At 30.9% G+C, this 19,470-nt stretch overlaps 1 protein-coding gene across 1 annotated transcript; it reads right to left on the bottom strand.

Annotated features, from left to right (window-relative positions):
* Positions 1-10,181: 10,181 nt before the first annotated feature.
* On the bottom strand, positions 10,182-16,686 carry LOC126772075 (uncharacterized). The gene is made up of 7 exons (XM_050492245.1): positions 16,283-16,686; positions 15,196-15,308; positions 12,800-12,907; positions 12,187-12,705; positions 11,314-11,426; positions 10,523-10,666; positions 10,182-10,320 (listed from the first exon to the last, which is right to left on the bottom strand). The coding sequence occupies exons 1-7, from the start codon at positions 16,377-16,379 to the stop codon at positions 10,182-10,184; spliced, it is 1,233 nt and encodes a 410-aa protein (XP_050348202.1). The 5' UTR covers positions 16,380-16,686.
* Positions 16,687-19,470: the final 2,784 nt, after the last annotated feature.

The raw sequence follows: 19,470 nt of genomic DNA, 5'->3' as shown, positions 1-19,470 counted from the left end.
TTAAATTTTACTTTTTATTTTTTAGTTAATTTTTTTTTTGTTTTCCAACTACACCCAAAAACCGTTGCATTATTTGTTTTTGTTTCCGTTATCAATAGTGCTTCAGTATCTTTATATGGTACTGGATTAGCATTTTCCTCAGATGTTGCAATCTAAAATACTTAATTAAATTATTTATAAAGCATGTTTGCCACATGTATTCTATGTTAATATAATAAATTATAATAATAATAAATTCAAGAAGAATATTAAATAATATTGTCATTAGGAAATTACAAATAGGAGAAAGAATAAATTAAAATAACATATTTATAGATAACGAAGCATTGTAGGCTGTTATTAGACTCCGAATTTATTTCGCAACTTTTAATCAAAAATCGAGACATTTTATTAGGTGACGCTGCCAGCCCTTACATGATAAATATTTATAGATTATGAATGATAACAACAAATCCTATTATCTTCAGGATTTTAATGCGATATAAGGTGGCGTCATGCTATGGCATAAATAATCATCAATAAGAAACTAAGGGATAAAACGGTCTTTCTTACCTGTGAAAACACACGCTGGCAATTTTATTCTTGCTATCGCTTTAACATGAAATAAAACGACAATGCACCATTGTATAATCTTCGATATAATATAAATCCTTATATCATTATGTTTGTTTTACTTTTCACTGGGTTAGAATCGTTTTCTAATATAAAAATAAGCAAAAATTGAACAATAAACACAATGAACGCACCTACTGTCAAGTTTGTTTCATACTTGAGTATCCGACCTTGATAAAACTAGTTACGCGATAAGGGACAAAAGATTTGATTATTCTATCTCTGTCTAAAACATTTATTTTCCATAGTGAATATCATAGATTATACAAGATGTCGACCAATGTTATCGCGTCAATTGATATCGGTGACCAATGGTCGGTGTCTTATCTGGGTTTATTTGTTTTTTATTTGGGTTTACTCCTCTAGTGATTAGAATAGGCTATCGGTAGATGTAATGGAAGGAGTAATACTTAATATATGTATATAAATGTTGGAATAGGCTAATAAGTAGTACTTCAATGTGAAGTGTGATCCTCAGGTGTCACCGGTTAAGATATAATAGTTGACACTTTTTACATGGCCAGTAGATATAGCCTCCCGTTTTTTACTAAAAATAATGAACGGTCCTGGGGTTGGGGTAGAGTGAAAGGAGCAAACGTGCCAGATAGCAAAGCGGGCCAAAATCTCAATTAATACGAAAAACAAATTCCAGTTAAAAAATTTGACGGCGCGGCGGGCGGTAAATTTCGTAATTATTAGGATGAAGAACATAATTAAGCACCTTTTTATTTTCATTTTATATTCCTTAAATAATGTAATTTCATTTTATTTATTGTGTAAATAAAACAAAATTGTAAATATAAAATTTGTTTATTAATAAAAAAGCAAATAGTAATAGTATACGATCGCAACTTTCATTATCATGATCCTACTAACTTAGTAGTTTTTTCTTTTTATATTTGGAGGATATATTCGCAGGCTTATGACAAACTTTTGATCGTTAATGTTTTTTTGTTCTGTTTTATGCCATTTCCATCTTAATTCTTGCTCTTATTACAGTTACTCGCAGTTTCTAGTTCCCAATTGATTTTTACTGCGTTATATAGTTTTTTTAATAGTATTTATGATTGGAAGTATTTTTTTAAATTCAAATATAACGCTACCAAATCTTGGCAGTCATTTAGCCTTCTTTTGAATGGCATAAAATGCGATGTTTTGCAACGCCATCTAGTGACGAAGTATAAAAAATGGACAATAGAAAATAAATTTCCTTCTTTTCCATAGAAGGCCTATGTAAAAGAAGGAAATGCATAGTCAGACAACCATAATTGTATTTATACAGTGATGATTGTCTGACTATAACTTTAGATTACCGATTCATTGATTATTATTGTAACTTACTGATTATTACATCGAACTTCATAACAGGGTTACCTACTAGAAGCAAATCTTAACCAACATTGTTGCAGCATCAAATATGTCTCCAATCTATGGAGGGCAAACGTATTGTAAAAATAAAGGTAAAATTGTAAAGGTATTATTTTATTCGTATCGTACCTGTACTAGAGTTACGCATTGCGACAATTATAAAAGCTTAATTTGAAAATAATTTAAAATCGATTTAGTTTTATGATAATTAACTTATAATAGACGATACTAAAATCACTAATCACTAAATAAATACCCAATGAATGAAGTTTATATGACACGAAAGTTCTGTTTGAATCGATTATTTTAATTCTCTCGGCTCGCATACCGTTATGCTTTATTTTCATATATATAGCTACAGTTAACCGCGGTTTTTTGGTTATGACATTTAAATTTGTACTTGATTCATTATTTTGTCCAAAAAAAGCTATTAATATATTTTATACTTTATTTAAAAGTAATTACATATTTTTAATTAATTAATAAATGGTACAAACTGATATTAGATCTTTGTCTCCTTAATTTCAAACAATGGGACGTCCTATCGGTTTTGTTGTTCGTGCTTTTTTCTAAACCGTTGACGATTTCTATATAACTTTGCTTCGTCCGAACATTTCGTCGTAATGGAGCTCCTGTAATTTTATTAACACTTAGTCTCCGGACTACAAAAACATATTTTGTCATTTGCTTAATTACTGTTAATAATTAGTTTTATGTTATCTGATTTTTTGTTAGATGGTATAATACAAATATATTTTATTTTCTTAATAAAATATCTAAACATTAAAAAGTTTAAGGGTACAAAAGTTATGGGATTAAAATATGAATACCAACCTAACAATCCTTTTAGGAACATTGCACCTTTCAGCGACGGTGTTGACAATATCGTCTACTAATAATTTATTAATTTGGGGTCCAATTGCTTTTTCGGTGGTTTATTCGCAAACGCTGATGACAAAAATGTATACTAAGGTGCGATCTCGATATCGATCTACGATCTTCTTACAATTTATTATATTCATAAAAAGTACAAGATTTAATAAATTTTAATAACTATAAGGTTGATCATAGTTAAATAAATTTAGGTTTAGAGAATATGTACAGGTCATTCACTTATATGATTCACCTAAATTAAGCTAGGTGGCTCGCTTGAAAATTTTTAAATCATTTTTTACAAATTTTCGCCCGTGTATCCAAGGGGTGTATATAAGTTATAAATATAGTATAGTTCCATTCCAGTATAGTCAGTAATAGTATCGTTATAATATTCTAATAATATTTTACTTCAGTTATTATTTGATCTAAAACATTTGAGAAATGCATCGGTTGCGTACTGTCTCATGTGTAACGAAATCTTTTGTTTGATATTTATTGGGAGACAAATGTCGGGTACTTAGGTATCCTTAGTTCAAAAGAAACCATTTTAGTTATATCGTTACCTGCGTGGCGACGCCAATAGATCTTGTTTCGACTGTTAAAATTTAAACGTTATAAATTAAAATTAATCCTTATTCAGATTTGTTATCTATCTATAATAAGAAGCTATCACTTACAAATATTTTCGTAATTACCTTGACGGGGGTTGTTGTGCAGCTCCAGGAGCTGTAAATTTATACAAATTTTTGAAGAACGCAAATACTAACTAGTACCTCGGTAGGTATATATTAAACATAGGTAGCCTATTTATATATTTTATATACGAGAATATAGTAAAGATTGAAAAAAACCGTATTGAATAATTTGAGATTGTTTCTGTCGAAAAATAAATACTTCAAAAATGTATACTACGACACGATCATTCGATATACGATCTCGATATCGATGTACGATCTTCTTACTGTTTTATAATATTCGTAAAATATACGACATTTTATAAATCTTAATATCCATAAGCCTGGTCACAGTTAAATAAATTTATTATAATATTAGATATAAATATTGTATAGTACAGCCTATGTCCTTCCTTGGGGTTTCAGCTTAATACGAAATATCATGTATAAAGCGTAAGAACCAAACAGACACAGTTCCATTTACATTTCGACGACTTTATATCGACTATATCTAATTTATTATCGTATTGTATAATACGTTGTTCTTGTATAGTCACGTAGTAGTGCTTCCATCCATTGTCCAACAACGACTGACTTCTCTCTGCTCGGTTCGGTATTTATATAGTATCGTTGCCATGGTAACGGAGACAAACGAATGAGCTTGTATGGTAGTTTATTCAGAACATTTTTTTTTTAAATCATCACTACAAAATTGTCGTCCATTATCAGCTGTTATTGTTATTGGATTCCCTAATCTACTAAAAATTTCCTCAAGTATTCGTATTATGTCCATACTTGTTATTTTGCGACGAATCTTTACTTCCTTATACCGGCTGAAATAATCTACGATTACAAATATATAATCGTTGCTTGGTAGGGGCCCTAGCAAATCGATACATGTATCTACCCAGGGTTCACTTGGTAATGCTCTTCTTTTTAAGGGGTTAGGAGGATTGGGAGTTGAGACTAATGTACACCCCTTGCAGCATTTTACTAAGTTTTCCGTTTCCTTGTCATACCAGGCTACCATACTTTGGACCTTAGCCACGCCTTCATGGAAACTTTTCCCGGGTGTCCTTCATGAGCAACTTCCAATACTTTACTTCGCAGTTTCTTTGGAATTACGATCCTTGTCCCTCTTAAAATATCTTCATAAAAACATAGTTCACTTTGAAATATTTTGTAATTTTTTACTTCTTCCCAATTGTTATTATACAGGCCTTCTCTTACTTTCAAAATTTCTTCGTCCTGTTTTGATGCCTCTGAAATTTTTTTGAAGGATAGCGCAATTGGTCGGCTAGCTTCGACAACTTGATGTATATAGCTTTCTGAAACGTATTGTGGTAGTTTTTCCGATTTGTATAATATTGATAAGCAATCTGCAATGTTTTCTTTTCCGGGTTTATAAACTACTTTGAATCTATACGCTTGAAGGCGTAATAACCATCTTTCTATTCTTGCACATGGTTTGGATTTAGGGCCAAATATAACCTCTAGTGGTTTATGATCCGTCACTAGCTCACTCTTTCCCAAATAAAAATACATAAAAATGTTCGACTGGTCTGGGCAAGACCAAAGCTAAGGCTTCTTTTTTGTTTGACAATATCTTCTCTCGCAATCAGTTAAAGTCCGATGACCATATGCTATAATTCGTGGTCCGTGATCGTTAATTTGAACTAATAGCAGATCCCAGTCCTACTGGACTGGCATCTGCTATGACTACAGTTCGGTCATTGACGTCATAATATCCTAAGGTGGAAATGTCGGACAATGCCATTTTTAGTTTGTTAAACGCATATTCCTGTTTGGTCTACCATAAAGTGGTGATTTCTGTGGTTTTATTTTGTTTGTTTCTCAGTAGCATTTTCAGCGGTTCCGTAGTTGTCGCCAAGTTTGGAATCCATTTACCAACGTAGTTTATTAATCCCAAGAAGCTCTGAAGCTCACCTGTGTTCATTCTCCATTGAACATATATATATATAGTTTATATATATTTGTCTAAAGGTTTAACTCCTTTGTAGGACAGTTCATGTCCTAGAAATTGTACGTTTTGTTCTCTGAAGACACATTTGTCTTTTCTAAGAACCACATTATTTTGTCTGAGAGTCTCCATAACTTTCTATAATCTTTCCATATACATATATGTCATCAACGAAATTAATTACACCTTCACACCTTAATAATATTCGTTCTAAGGTCTTTTGAAAAATTTCCGGAGCACTCGAGATCCCAAACATTAGTCGCTTATATTTAAAAAGACCTTTAGTTGTTATGAAGGCAGTTATATGTCTAGAAGTAGGATGGAGTTCAATTTGATGAAAAGCGTCTTTAATGTCCAGTTTTGAAAAGTATTTTGCATTTTTCATTTTCGGAAGCAGTTTGTCCATAGTGGGTAATGGATGATTTTCACGTAATATGGTTTTAGTAGCCTGTCTCATGTCTACGCAAAGCCTAATTTCTCCAGTGGTTTTGAAGACCGGCACTATTGGAGATACCCATCTCGAAGACCTTTGAACCTCTTCAATAATGTCTCTCTCTATGAGTTCCTGAATTTTCCTCTCAACCTTTTCTTCAAGTGGTATAGGTATACTCCTTAATGGTTGAGACAGCACAGCCTGAAGAGTATTCGCTTCGGCTATTATGTTTGTTAATGAGAATGTATCTCCATTTTGTAGTATTTTCTTCCTGAGCTCTTTTGAGGAACATTTTTCGGTTATTTGATCAATTATTTGGTCTTCTTTATCTTTAAACTGACACTTATCGGCTTGTTTTCTCAGCCGTACCAAAAAATTTTCAAATTTCTCATTTGTTTCCTGCTTTATTAATCGGAAAATATGACGTTCATACACCTTACTTTGTTTCGGTAGAAAGAATGTACCAAGTTTAGCTATAGCCACTTCAAAAACATCAACTCCATCATCTGGTGACAAATTTGCTCCTGGTATGTTATAAAATATTTCTTGTAGCTCAATTCCTCCAAAATGTAGTAAGGACGCTCGTTTCTTTTCATTCGTCTCGATACCAGCAGCATCGAGATAAATAAGCAGTGCCCTCTTCCAGCGCTCCCATCTTGCCCCTACCGAAGTAGGCTCTCCTTCACAATCAAATTTATCCAATGTTAATTGAGAGCGCATCATTTAGAACCTGAAACTGATAAATGTATTTTAACTATAATTGTTAACTATGTTTGACGTCTGATGATATGTCAACTTATTGACCGTGGCTATATACCACTGTTTATTAATACTACTGCATATTAACTTTGTCATTCTTTCATGACTGTCAATTTAATGACCAGTAGCTATACTACTGCTTATTAATTTTGTCATTCATGCATGACTGTCAATTTAATGACCACTAGTTATACTACTGCATATTAATTTTGTCATTCTCGCATGACTGTCAATTTAATGACCAGTAGCTGCTCGGGTCGGTATTTATAGTATCGTTGCCATGGTAACGGAGACAAACGAATGAGCTTGTGGGGTAGTTTATTAATACTGACATACACACATATTATACACGTATAATAACTCAATATTCATATTATTATTACATTATTTTATGATGTCAAAAAAGTATGTTAATTTACGTTTTGACGTAATTTAATTTATCAAAATAAACGTATCTACCTACATGTAAGAAAACGTAGCAACCCTCTTCAAAGACAACATGAGTAGTTGTATTGTGTATGAAGATTACTGGGTTAAATATGTGGATAATAATAATAAGGAATCGATAGGTATCCGATTGGTAAGATAAGTTTTCATTCAATTACAAAATCTTAATTTTATTTAATAATGTTTAAAACCTCCTAACCCTGTTTTAAGATTATCTCCTTAAACTAACAAAAGCGATTGAAGATGAAAAAAATATATTTTAGAAATAGTAACATTTTACAACTTTAATACATTTTATTCATGATATTAGGATTTTAAAGACTTCTTATTTTCCAGAAAATGTATAAGATAAGTCTAAAATAATACAGCAGTAAAGTGCTTAAACATTAATTGTTTCAAAGATAATCAATAACTTAGTCCTAATTTTTATGATCCCTTTTAGGGTACTGGACAAAGAAAGAAGATAGGAAACCTGAAGGCTAAAAAACATTATTTTTTATAAATGCAAGTTCTTGGTACCTTAAGCCGCTGTGAAACAAAATTTCATTCAATATGAAACAAAAGAAAATAACAGAAAGGAGCCGAAAGTAAAGCCAGCTTATTTACCTGATTTCGAAACAATGGGATCGTCTGCTGGTTAAGAAACAGCCCCTCGAGCGAGTTGATTTTTTAATCGGGTTGCAAATTTTCGTCCATCTACGTAGAGTGATAGCGTATGTCAGCGACTCGCCAGAATTATCCCCAGGATCCATAATAATGAAACAATATGATATAAATGAACTTAATTATATTTTTGATCAACTACTCAGTACAACAATCGTCAAAAGAATGCCAGCAGCCAGCAAATCCTTACTTTTTAAATAACTAAATTACGACATGTTTATTTTTAGCAATAAAAATACCATATGTACTTTATTACAAATATAATTAATATTAACGTTTTATAATTATAAAAACAATATTAAATTATTTTTAATCTTAATTAAAAGTCGAAATATATTTCAATTAGCTTAATTATTTATTACTTACTATAATAAAAACATGCACCGGAAATATCGAGTTTACACAGTCGTGACAAAAATAAATCATATTTACATTTCAAAATTATTAAAACAATATTAGATAATCATAAAACATACCCAAAATATCTATTAAATCTTATTTAATTTAATTCGTTACTTATAATAATCTGTAAGGAAATCATAGTGTTAACACCGTAAGTACAAAATGTTAGTGACTTACTTAATTCATTGATCATACCAAAATTATTTTAATGAGAAAGTTCTTTAAATTATGAATTATAATTTATTATTCCACATTTTATTCACTTTATAGCAAAAAGTTGTTAATATTATTTCCTGTGTTGTTTAAGTTCTGAATTAGATAGCGCTTTACAAATATATATAAAAATTTGGTTTAATTTATTACTTACAATGAAACCAGATGGCAGCACGGTCCAGCGCCCATATAACTATATATGTACATAACATTACCTATCTAGGTTAAAGTGACATTCTTGCAAGAGTAACTGAGGCACTAAATTGGCAATATCGGTGAGAATTTATTTATTTATATAGTGTTTAATGTTATTTAAAATATTATTTATTTATTTAAGCATCTTGAAAATAGCTAAGGAGATCCTCAACTATTTCCTCATATTATTTTATATTTTATTTTTTACTTTCATATGTATTTAGGACAGACCTAAAATGTTTGGTTCATTATAAAATTAATAACTGTTTGCGCCGCTCGAACTGACTGAACGCGACGCCGCTGTAAAACGATTATTTGTAAAATCAGCCGCGCATCGTCGGTAGTGGGGAATTAAGCGCGGGAGTAAGACGTGTTTCAAGAAGTCAGCAAGTTGAGTTGTTTTCGTTGAAGAAGTGAAGCCAATTGAAGCGAAGATTATTATATGAATATAAAATAGCTCTTTTAAGAGCTTGACATTACGTCATACTACGTCATTGCAGGCTGCTTCTTGTTTCAAATAAACAGTTCTTTTCAGAACTATTCATTGTTTCAAACGATGACGTTGTATAATGAGGCATGCGTGGCGTGTGTATTCTTGTTGCTATGCGTACTGCTATATTGATTCGATTTCAAAGTTCCGTTATCCTTTCCGTAGAAAACCTTTTCGCCTCGCAAATTTTATATGTACTCATGCGAGATGACTTAATATTTATTTATATAATTTGTATTTATTATAAAGCAAACAAATTTATTTAAATTAGATGTTATATTAGTGATTTACTAGACCGTGAAAAGATTTAATTCACTATGTTTAAATATAGAAATATGTACAGGGATTAAAAAAGAGTGGTAAGTAATGAGACCCCATTAATTTTTTTTGCAAATTATTTGAAAAATAGACTAAAATGTAATGGGAACTCTAGCTGAACAGACTTACAGTATTCTATCCTAAATTATGTTATGTGGGTTATCGTACCTACATAACATAAACTAATCATGAATGTATCAGCTATGCCGCCCGCTTAAATATTTTTTTTTTAATAAAAAATGTTTACGTTCAAATTTCTTAATTGATTTTATGAAAATATTATATTAAACCTGTATTTTTTCAGACAAAATATTATTACTAAATAATGAAATTTGTATATTTGGACTCAATCAGTTATATTATTTAGTACAACTTTAATATACTTACTAGATTAAAAAGATACAGATAGAAATATTAAGAGTTTAGCCGAAAACCTTATATTTTATGCCTGGAAAGGACAATTGAAAAGAATGGTATTTTGAATAGCTGCTGACAATTGCTATCGGAAGCTTATTTTAACTATAACCTAAACAAAATCGAATCGATAAACAGTAATCGATATAGTTTGTCGATAGTCAATTACTGTTTCTTGTGTTTCTTAGATTTTATTAAGAAATACTTGATTCATTATTTGGTCAAAAAAAAAGCTATAAAATATATTTTATTTAATAGTAATTACATATTTTCAATTGAATAATATATAATTGAATAAATGGTAAAAATTGATTTTAGATCTTTGTCTCCATAATCTCAAACAGTGGTGGATTCGTCCGATGTCGCAGAAGATGGCGGGACGTTCTCTCGGTTTTGTTGTTCGCGCTTTTTTCTGTACCGTTGACGATTTCTATATAACTTTGCTTCGTCCGAACATTTCGTCGTAATGGAGCTCCTGTAATTTTATTAACACTTAGTCTCCGGACTACAAAAACATATTTTGTCATTTGCTTAATTACTGTTAATAATTAGTTTTATGTTATCTGATTTTTTGTTAGATGGTATAATACAAATATATTTTATTTTCTTAATAAAATATCTAAAAATTTAAAAGTTAAAAGGTACGAAATTTATGGGATTAAAATATGAATACCAACCTAACAATCCTTTTAGAAACATTGCACCTTTCAGCGACGGTGTTGACAATATCGTCTACTAATTTGGGGTCCAATTGCTTTTTCGGTGGTTTATTCGCAAACGCTGGTGACTGCTTTCCAGTTAAGGAATGAGTAGCTAGAATTCTAAAAAGGTTTATTTTTAATTTAATCATTTTTATTAATATTTTCAAAGATACTTAATGTATTAAGACATAGTCCTTTATTTTAACATTTGGTGCCGCAGATTTCAGTTTGAGGCAAGTGACTCTAATAGTATCCTACATCTTGAATATTTAAACGTGTATAAGTATCAACTTCGTTTATTAGGGACATTTTTTAAATTGATGTATAATCTGTTTCGAATAATGTTTTTACATCTCAAGGTACATTTATTTATTCTGTAGATAGGTAATCGCAAATCGACGATTGACTTAAGTATCGTCTCAAATCGTTATATTTTTCCCCGTATAGGATCGGATTAAAAAAACTGTACATTGCTAGTTTGTCAGTCATTGTCTACCCTGGGACGTCGGGATCAGCAGCGGATTAAACGAACTTGACCACCGAGGCAATTCGTTTACGTACCATATTTTATTAGGCTTAATCTAAATGGAAAATGCTTTCAAATATTAATCTCGGTTATTTATACGTTATTAATTAATCTATATATTTTTTTAAATATATTTTAATTTCACTAAAAATAATTAAAATGGAGCATAATACAAGGACAATGTAAGAAATAATGCATTTGATTAATTTCTGTTTAAATGTTAACCGGAATTAGTAATTACCTTCTAGGAAAGACGGCTTGCAACAATCGTCTCGTCGCTGAGGTGTGGGAAGTCCAATCGATTTCTGTCATTAGTCTGGCAGGCACGGTGACATTGCCGTTTCCAATTGAAACCTACGAATTAAAAATACTTTAATAATTATATTGATTTCGCTGTCAGTATAAGTAGGTAGTTGTTAATTTTTTTCATTATTCACTTATTTATGTTAGAATTTATATTAATCAATAATGGCTTTTATTTATTGATTGATCTTTTCCCTATAAACAGGTGATTAAGGTATTATATAGTCAGCACCTCATTACAGCGCCACATACAAAATAGACCATAGAATAAATATAATTGCTGTCTAAAATAACCGAGTATAATAATTTATTAAATATTTTGTATCGTAATTCATAATAAAAAATAACTTTAGTCTAATGCTATTTGTTTTTATTTAATAATTTTGAAATTAAATTAGGACCATAGAAATTCTATAATTCAGTTGATTATGAGTCCTATGTAATATAAATATGTTTGCAGCCTTTAAGTTGTGGAAGCACATATATAAAGATCCCGGATGGACCAATAATAATGTTGCTGGATTTTTTTAAAGAAATTGTCAGTAGCAGCTCGGACTTCCGAAGTTAGCAGTTTTAACACCCTTGCCTCGGAAAGCACAAAGACTTTAGATCTGTACCTGGTCTCTTCCAGTAAATTACTTTTACCCATTGGACGCCAGTGAAGGAATAGAGAGATACATTATATATTCTGTGCTAATGTTAAAGTCGATTTGGATCATTAGGTCAAGTTTACGTCAAACTTTAGAGGTAATTAAATTTTATATACTTAACTACTTATGTATACACATGAATAATATATAAACATACAAACCATATCAACATTGTTAACTGACAATGGCAAACATGCGTTAGTAGTCTGCGCTGATACTCTACGTATTTTTAAGCCACCAGCCATCTCATCCATTTCGAGCTCAACACTTGACGTATTTTGAAGAACAACGGTCGGTTCTTCTACTGCAAAAATCTCTTCATTCTCATCTAGTCCTCGATCTTCAGATGTCCTATCCATTATTGATCGACTTTCATTTATTTCAACATTAGATAACAAGACTAGGACCTGCTGGTACAAGCGTTTTAATGCCGTTTCCAGTTCTTCTAAATTGACACTTGAAGGATAATCGAGAACAGGATCGGTCTGCGTTCCTTGATCGAATGTCAGTTTAAGATTCTGAACGTTCCTATCGGGTATAGGAGGATAGCTGACAACTAATCTACGGTTACGTATTATAGATTTGTCGTTCAATAATCGTCTTATTTGGCCATTAATTATCGCCTCTGCGCGATTGTTTTGGTTATAATTAATCGTGGCTGTAGTAAAATCGAGATTCATCTGTAAAAAAAGTTAATTATATACATTTTTTTTAAGTTTATTATTTTATAAGAATGAATTTCATATTCAATTTTACATTGATTGCAAATGTTACCTCTTGGTCGATATCGCTGTCAGTGGAATTAATTTCATCGTCAATATGACTTATCATACTTGATGCGCTCTGACTTGGCATGGGTAATGATTGATTTGCAGCTGAAAACTTTGTAATATATGACTTAAATGGCATGGAATGGATTTTTTTAGAGTTTTTTTAATTTTATTATTTCTTAAAAATGAATTGCCAAAAGGGAATACGTAATATATAGGGGAAGGTAGCCCAAAGCGGATATACCACTTTTAACCGTAACCTATTGACATAATTGTAAATGTTTGAATGCAGTACTGTACGTCGGCGACCGACCAATCATCGTCAGTTGGCTGGCTCGCCAAGCGTTAGAAGTTTTCAAGGTAAAACAAAAAACTTTTTAATTTCATTTTCACTAAAATATTTGAAAATTATTAAAAAACGTATAGTCGAAAACTGCGTATGCTGGATGTCTATTATTATTCTATGATTATTAAATAGTAATTCACTATATATATATATATATATATATTTTTTTTTTTTTGAAAATAGTTGCCCATTTAGTTTTAATTTGTAGGTTACCGGTTGGGCCAAGCGGGTAGGGTTACTTTCATGTCAATCCTACGAAGAGACTGATTATATTATACTAGTAAGTGAACTTTGTTTAGTTATTGAAGATTTTAAAATGTCAATTTAAATCTATCTAATTAAAAAGGTTTATTAGCGTAATAAACTGATTGATCGTATATATGTATTATATAACCTCTGGGCATATGGGGCAAAGCGAGTCAAAAAATAATTATTAGGTATTTCTTATTTTTTCATCATTTGTTTTAAAGTTTGTTTTTAGTTTTATAGTTAAATACATACATATAAAATTAAAATGTGTATTTGTTAGATAGTCGTTTTTATTATACTATAAACTTTAACGTTTTGTGCTACCTTCCCCTACCATAAAAATATTTCACAAGTAGATTGTTGATAAAAAATATTTTCTAGATATAGAATAAATTGTTGAGAACAATTATTCTATATCTAGAATAATTCTATAAATTATTTCATGTTATTTTTTTTAAGTCGGACAAGATCCTTGAACATGATCTCATTCCCTTTCAGATTACTCATGCGGATTAGACAGCTGATAATGTAAACGACTTTATTTATGCGGCGACACATCAATAACTAATTGCATAATTGTTAAATCGTTAACGCTAATCTTCTATTCCTAATAATCGTATATCTCGAACACTTAGTCTTTTGTTAAGATTTATTTATTTCAATGTGTAATAACTCGACGAAAAATGTTAGGTAAGTATTTATAAAAGTAAAATATCAGTCGGTTCTTATAAGCCATATTTAACATTTTCAGAGATCTTCTTCACTTTGAGCCTATTCTACCATATTATTCCACTGCGTTTCAGAATTAACCTATTGCATTATATACATACAAGGCTTCCTGATTTTACTTTCATAAGAAAGTGGCCGCATCGCACTTCATGTGGGGGAAACGCGTAAATGCGTTTTTCCAGCGAAAAAAAAATCTATACTAACTTTTTATAAACTTATATATCTCGTTGCTTTATTACAGTCATAATTGATGTTATGACCAATTGTAGAACAAATACTGGTGGTAGGGCTTTGTGCAAGCTCGTCTGGGTAGGTAATACCCACTCATCAGATATTCTACCGCAAAACAGCAATACTTGATATTGTTGTGTTCCGGTTTGAAGGGTGAGTGAGCCAGTGTAATTACAGGCACAAGGGACATCTTAGTTCCAAATCTTAGTTCCCAAGGTTGGTGGCGCATTAGCTATGTAAGCGATGGTTGACATTTCTTACAATACCAATGTCTAATGGCGTTTGGTGACCACTTACCATCAGGTGGCCGATATGCTCCTCCGCCTTCCTATTCTATAAAAAAAAAACAACTATAACAAAAAAAAGACCACCAAACTAGAAGCAAGCAAGAATGTCCAGATGTGTCGCATTAGAGATAACAAAACCAGTTTACAACGCCAGATGTTAAAATTCGCCAATTCGAACAATCTTATCGCACTAAGAAACACAACCTCGCTCAACGACGTCCGAAAGGCGAATCTAGTATAGTATAAGTAAGGTAAGGTAAGATAGTATTTTTATAATCGCTTCGTTTTTATAATCGCAAAGTTTCGTTTGATTTATATGTATATAAAATTACGTAAAATATTTTTTCTTCAAACAATATAAATTAAACAAACGGACGGGCCAAATTCATGGCCGCGGTTTGTAGTATCTACAATCTTGGCTTACGCCTAAAGAGGATAATGTATATAGTATGAGCAAATAGTTTTATAATTACTGTAAATAAATACAAATTGACGGAGAATAATAACTACCTACATAAATAATTATTATCTGTGAAAAATGATTAATCTTAGACTCACCATTGGATCCGCTTTCTCTTTTATAGTATTCACACAGTTTGAAAGAACAGTTTTCACCTTATGGTCTTGTCTTTCCAATATCCCTTTCAAACTTTTGAGATAATGTTTGTTATCTGAAAATTTACATTTAATTATATGAGAAAAAGATATAATAATATATATTGTTAGGAATGTCTTCCTGGCGTGGCCTCGCGGCTCGACTTGATCACATGATAATCATCGTGGTGGGCACTGGCCCTGCCGAGCTCATCGTCCGGCCAGGCTGGCGCTACGACACTTCTGCTTGGACCCTCGGTTGTGGCGGATATCTCAAAAATAATATTACAGTTGCTCAGTTTTGATTCCTTTGTTCTATTTTTGTGTGTAAATTGTACGTGTCGATATACGTTTACTTTATTGTTGAATAGTTGTTTCGATTTATCTCTTTAAAAAACCTATTTTCATCTTGATTCCTAAAAATACATATATGAACATAAAAATTCATTCGATATATTTTATCTCTCTTTATAATTATGAAAAAAGGAGGTACTTACCTCTCTTTACCTATAGAGCATGTCGGTAGTTGAAAATCAAATAATCTATACCTATACATATGATAAAAATGTAACTGATCACTGTCTGTACATGGAAGATATTTGAGTAAAACTTTTATCGTGGGCCTTTATCAACGCAATAAAACCCAAATCAATGATTGTTAGAATTTTGGTCTGCTTGTGCGCGCTAATCTTAGAAACGGCTTAACTGATTTGGGTACAGTCAATTTGTAATGTAGCCGTTTCAAAAATTAAACTGGACAAACAGACGAACAGACAGATTTTTTTAAAAAAATAATTGCAAATTTAACAACGACGTAGATGACGGACAACTGAGCTACAGCATCGTAGATCGGAAGACATGTATGAAATAATTTTTTCTTCCGCCCATTTAAGTCACTATTAAATGTATATTAAGTGAAACTTCAGGGATTTACTGATAATTATAAAAGAATAATCATCAATCTAAAATAAAAGTAATACCCACTATCTACAGTTAACAATTACAATATTTTCCATTGAGAATTAACATTTAAATAACGAAAGTGACTCACCAGAAAACCGAAGAATTCGCGCCTTGCGTGCACTATTGTTACGCTTGTCACGAAGTAAAACCACTTTCCCAGTATGAAGATCTTTCTCGTGTTTCATTAAACAGTGATTGCTAACGACGACGTAATTAGAAAATATGTTTGGTTCGTACCCATTCGACAAGAAGCCATAACTTTTGATCCATGTTCAATTAATTTTAAATCTACACGGCGTAGTCAATATCTATCTAGTATAATAAAATGTAATATGCAATTTCTTCCTAACACGATGCTGTACAAAAATTAACTGAACAGTAGAGGTTAGGTGCGATGCGTGTGAGTACGCAGGTAAAGATAAAATGGCTACAGTGGCTTCTATTGAACTATGGATACCCAAGTACCCGACATTTGTCCCCCAATAAATATCAAACAAAACATTTCGTTACACATGAGACAATAGGCAACCGATGCATTTCTCAAATGATTTATATCTTATAATAACTGAAGTAAAATATTATTAGAATATAACAACGACACTAGCAAAAGTTCACAATATTTATTATAAGTAATAAAAATATTAAACCATAAACATGACGGCATTTTTTTGTCTTAATAGGCCTTTATGACACCTTTAATATAGAAATGAATGTTACAGCTTTTCAATACATTTTGTCAAAGTCCATTTAGTAATCAGAATTCCACGCTCGGTAAACTAAGCATTTAAATCTCTCTCTTATTAAATGAGGTATAAATTACAACTCGACAAGAAATATCTTATCGGAATCAGTATAACATAATAATATATAATCGGTAGTAAGGTACACGTATTATTGGCAACGATGTAATGAGAATAAATGTTCGTAAAAGCCTTAATAAATTAAGTTAAAAGTATGCATTTTACGTGACCATTTAATTACAGTTAATTCTATGAACACTCGTACACTACTATTGCTACTAATTGATAATACAAAGGTCCTACCCGTTAACAAACTTCGGTTAAGGTTTACGTCTTCTTTCCCGACGAACTAACTTTTTACACACAATCAATGCATGACAAAATATATTGTTAACGATTTCGCAGAAAATCGTTTTTTTAATTATTTAAGTACATCTGTTATAAGTCCATATATATATATGTAGGTATACATACTTAAAAAATCAAAAATAGTTAAATTTACAGCAAATATTACACACTTGATACAATAGCTGAGTTGTTTGCTGAAACGATATCATAACCTCACCATAATTGTATTTCCGGTGGACTCCACACTAAGCAAGCTAGTGTTGTGGATACCTTGGTACGATTTACAGCGAACGTTCCACCTACGGTTAATAGCGTGTTCTTAAAACATTGTTGTTAACTTTATATAAATATATATATGTTTTAAGAACACTTTCTTACGTATTATAAAACAAACTAATATCTATTTAAATTTGATGTTATATTAGTGATTTACTAGACCGTGAAGATATTTAATTGAGTATTTTTAAACATAGAAATAAGTTGCCATATTTTTAATTTTATTTTGCAAATTATTTAAGAAATAGACTTTAAAATTTAATAGGAACTAGCTGAACAGATATCTATATTCTCTTCGGCATTCCGATTACCCACATAACATAAAATAATTATGAACTTATAGGCTAGGCCACCCGTTTAAATTTTCTTTTTTAACTAATAAATATTTGCCTTCAAATTTATTGGTAATAGATTTTATGAAAATATTATGTTAAACATGTATATTTTCAGATAAAATATTAATATTAACAAACATTTCAGAAAATGATTTTATTTAACTGTATTTGGACTTAATCGTTTATATTGCTTAGTACAACTTTAGTATAATACTAGTTTAAAAAATTCTATTATATTCAGGTTCTAGAAAATCTATATAAATCTAATTCGTTCTAGAAAAAAGCATCCAATAGGGTTTGGAAAATAAACAATAGGTTTATTGAGGTTGCCTTTTTATACAAAGTATTGCTCAGCGGCCGAGTTTAGCCGAATACATGTACCTTATATTTTATACCTGGAATGGACAATTGAAAAGAATGGTATTTTGAATAACTGCTAACAATTGCTATCGAAAGCTTATTTGAACTGTAACTTCTAAACAAAATCGTTTAATGTTTCTTAGTGAGCTTTTATTAAGAAATATTTATTTATTTTAAATTGCAGTTAATTTCCCGTTAAAATGACTACATTATCTGAAATGGACGCTGCGCAAAACAAATATAAATATATATAAAAAAAATAAGGCTTGCGCATATATGTATATTTATATATATGTTTGAGGAAGTGGCAGTGGCCCTGGCTGCAAAAAAAAATAGTTTGAGATCATAAATTCGATTATTTCAAAAATCTTTATCTTATATAGTTATATATATAATATATATAATAATATATATATTATATATAATAATAATAATCAATCAGACAAGATAACAAATCTGAATAAGGATTAGACGAAAGTATAGACGGGACAAGAACTATATAACTAGCAGCCAGGGCCACTGCCACTTCCTCAAACAAGCACCCCACAAAAATAAGTATATTCATCCAAACGTTGGAATGAAAACTCTAAAAAATCATTTAAAATATGTCAAGCATATAATGACGTGTGACAAAGAAACTCATATTGAATTTGATTTGTATTTGCCCGGAAATGAAGAGAACGATAATATTATAAAAGAACTTTGCGCTAAAATAGAATGACTTAAGCCAAAGCTGAAAACAAAAAACCAGAAACATCCTCTATTACCGATTATCATACCGCCGAAAATCCTACAAACTTAAAAGAAAACAAACTACTTCTACTGACTTTGTGAGGAAAATATTACTGCTTGCTTAATAATATAAGTAGTTTATTTTAATGTTAATTATTAGACATAACGAAATGGTATGGGTTTTTGGCACCTTAGTTTGTTTTACATGGAATATATTTAATAATTAATATAAACCTAATGCTTTTAGGTTTTAATTGGAGACGAAAATCCATCAGTCCCAGCTAGACTTCTCGAGAACATGGTCTGGACATCTTATACGAATGGCACTCGTAAACTTTTGACAGATGTCTTTTCAAGAAAGTAGGTTTAAGTGACATTTTTGGACATGTTCACCACTTCAAAGTCAATATTCATATTAACATGGAACAATATTCTTTTCAGGGTATTGGCAACTTATTCGCTAACAGGAAAGCCTTCACCAGCTT

Source organism: Nymphalis io, chromosome 11 (genome assembly GCF_905147045.1).
Source record: "Nymphalis io chromosome 11, ilAglIoxx1.1, whole genome shotgun sequence".
Classification (NCBI taxonomy): domain Eukaryota; kingdom Metazoa; phylum Arthropoda; class Insecta; order Lepidoptera; family Nymphalidae; genus Nymphalis; species Nymphalis io.
Note: the sequence above shows the minus strand (reverse complement) of the source record. Positions and strands in the feature narration are given on the sequence as shown.

Bases quoted from the DNA above. Each gene is read 5' to 3' on its own strand.
- LOC126772075 (XM_050492245.1), bottom strand. From the start codon at position 16,379: ATGAAACACGAGAAAGATCTTCATACTGGGAAAGTGGTTTTACTTCGT. The intron at 12,908-15,195 runs GTGAGTCTAAGA...TATATTACAAAG, and splicing joins AAGAGAAAGCGGATCCAATG to TTTTCAGCTGCAAATCAATC. The intron at 10,321-10,522 runs GTTGGTATTCAT...ATAAAATTACAG, and splicing joins GTTTCTAAAAGGATTGTTAG to GAGCTCCATTACGACGAAAT.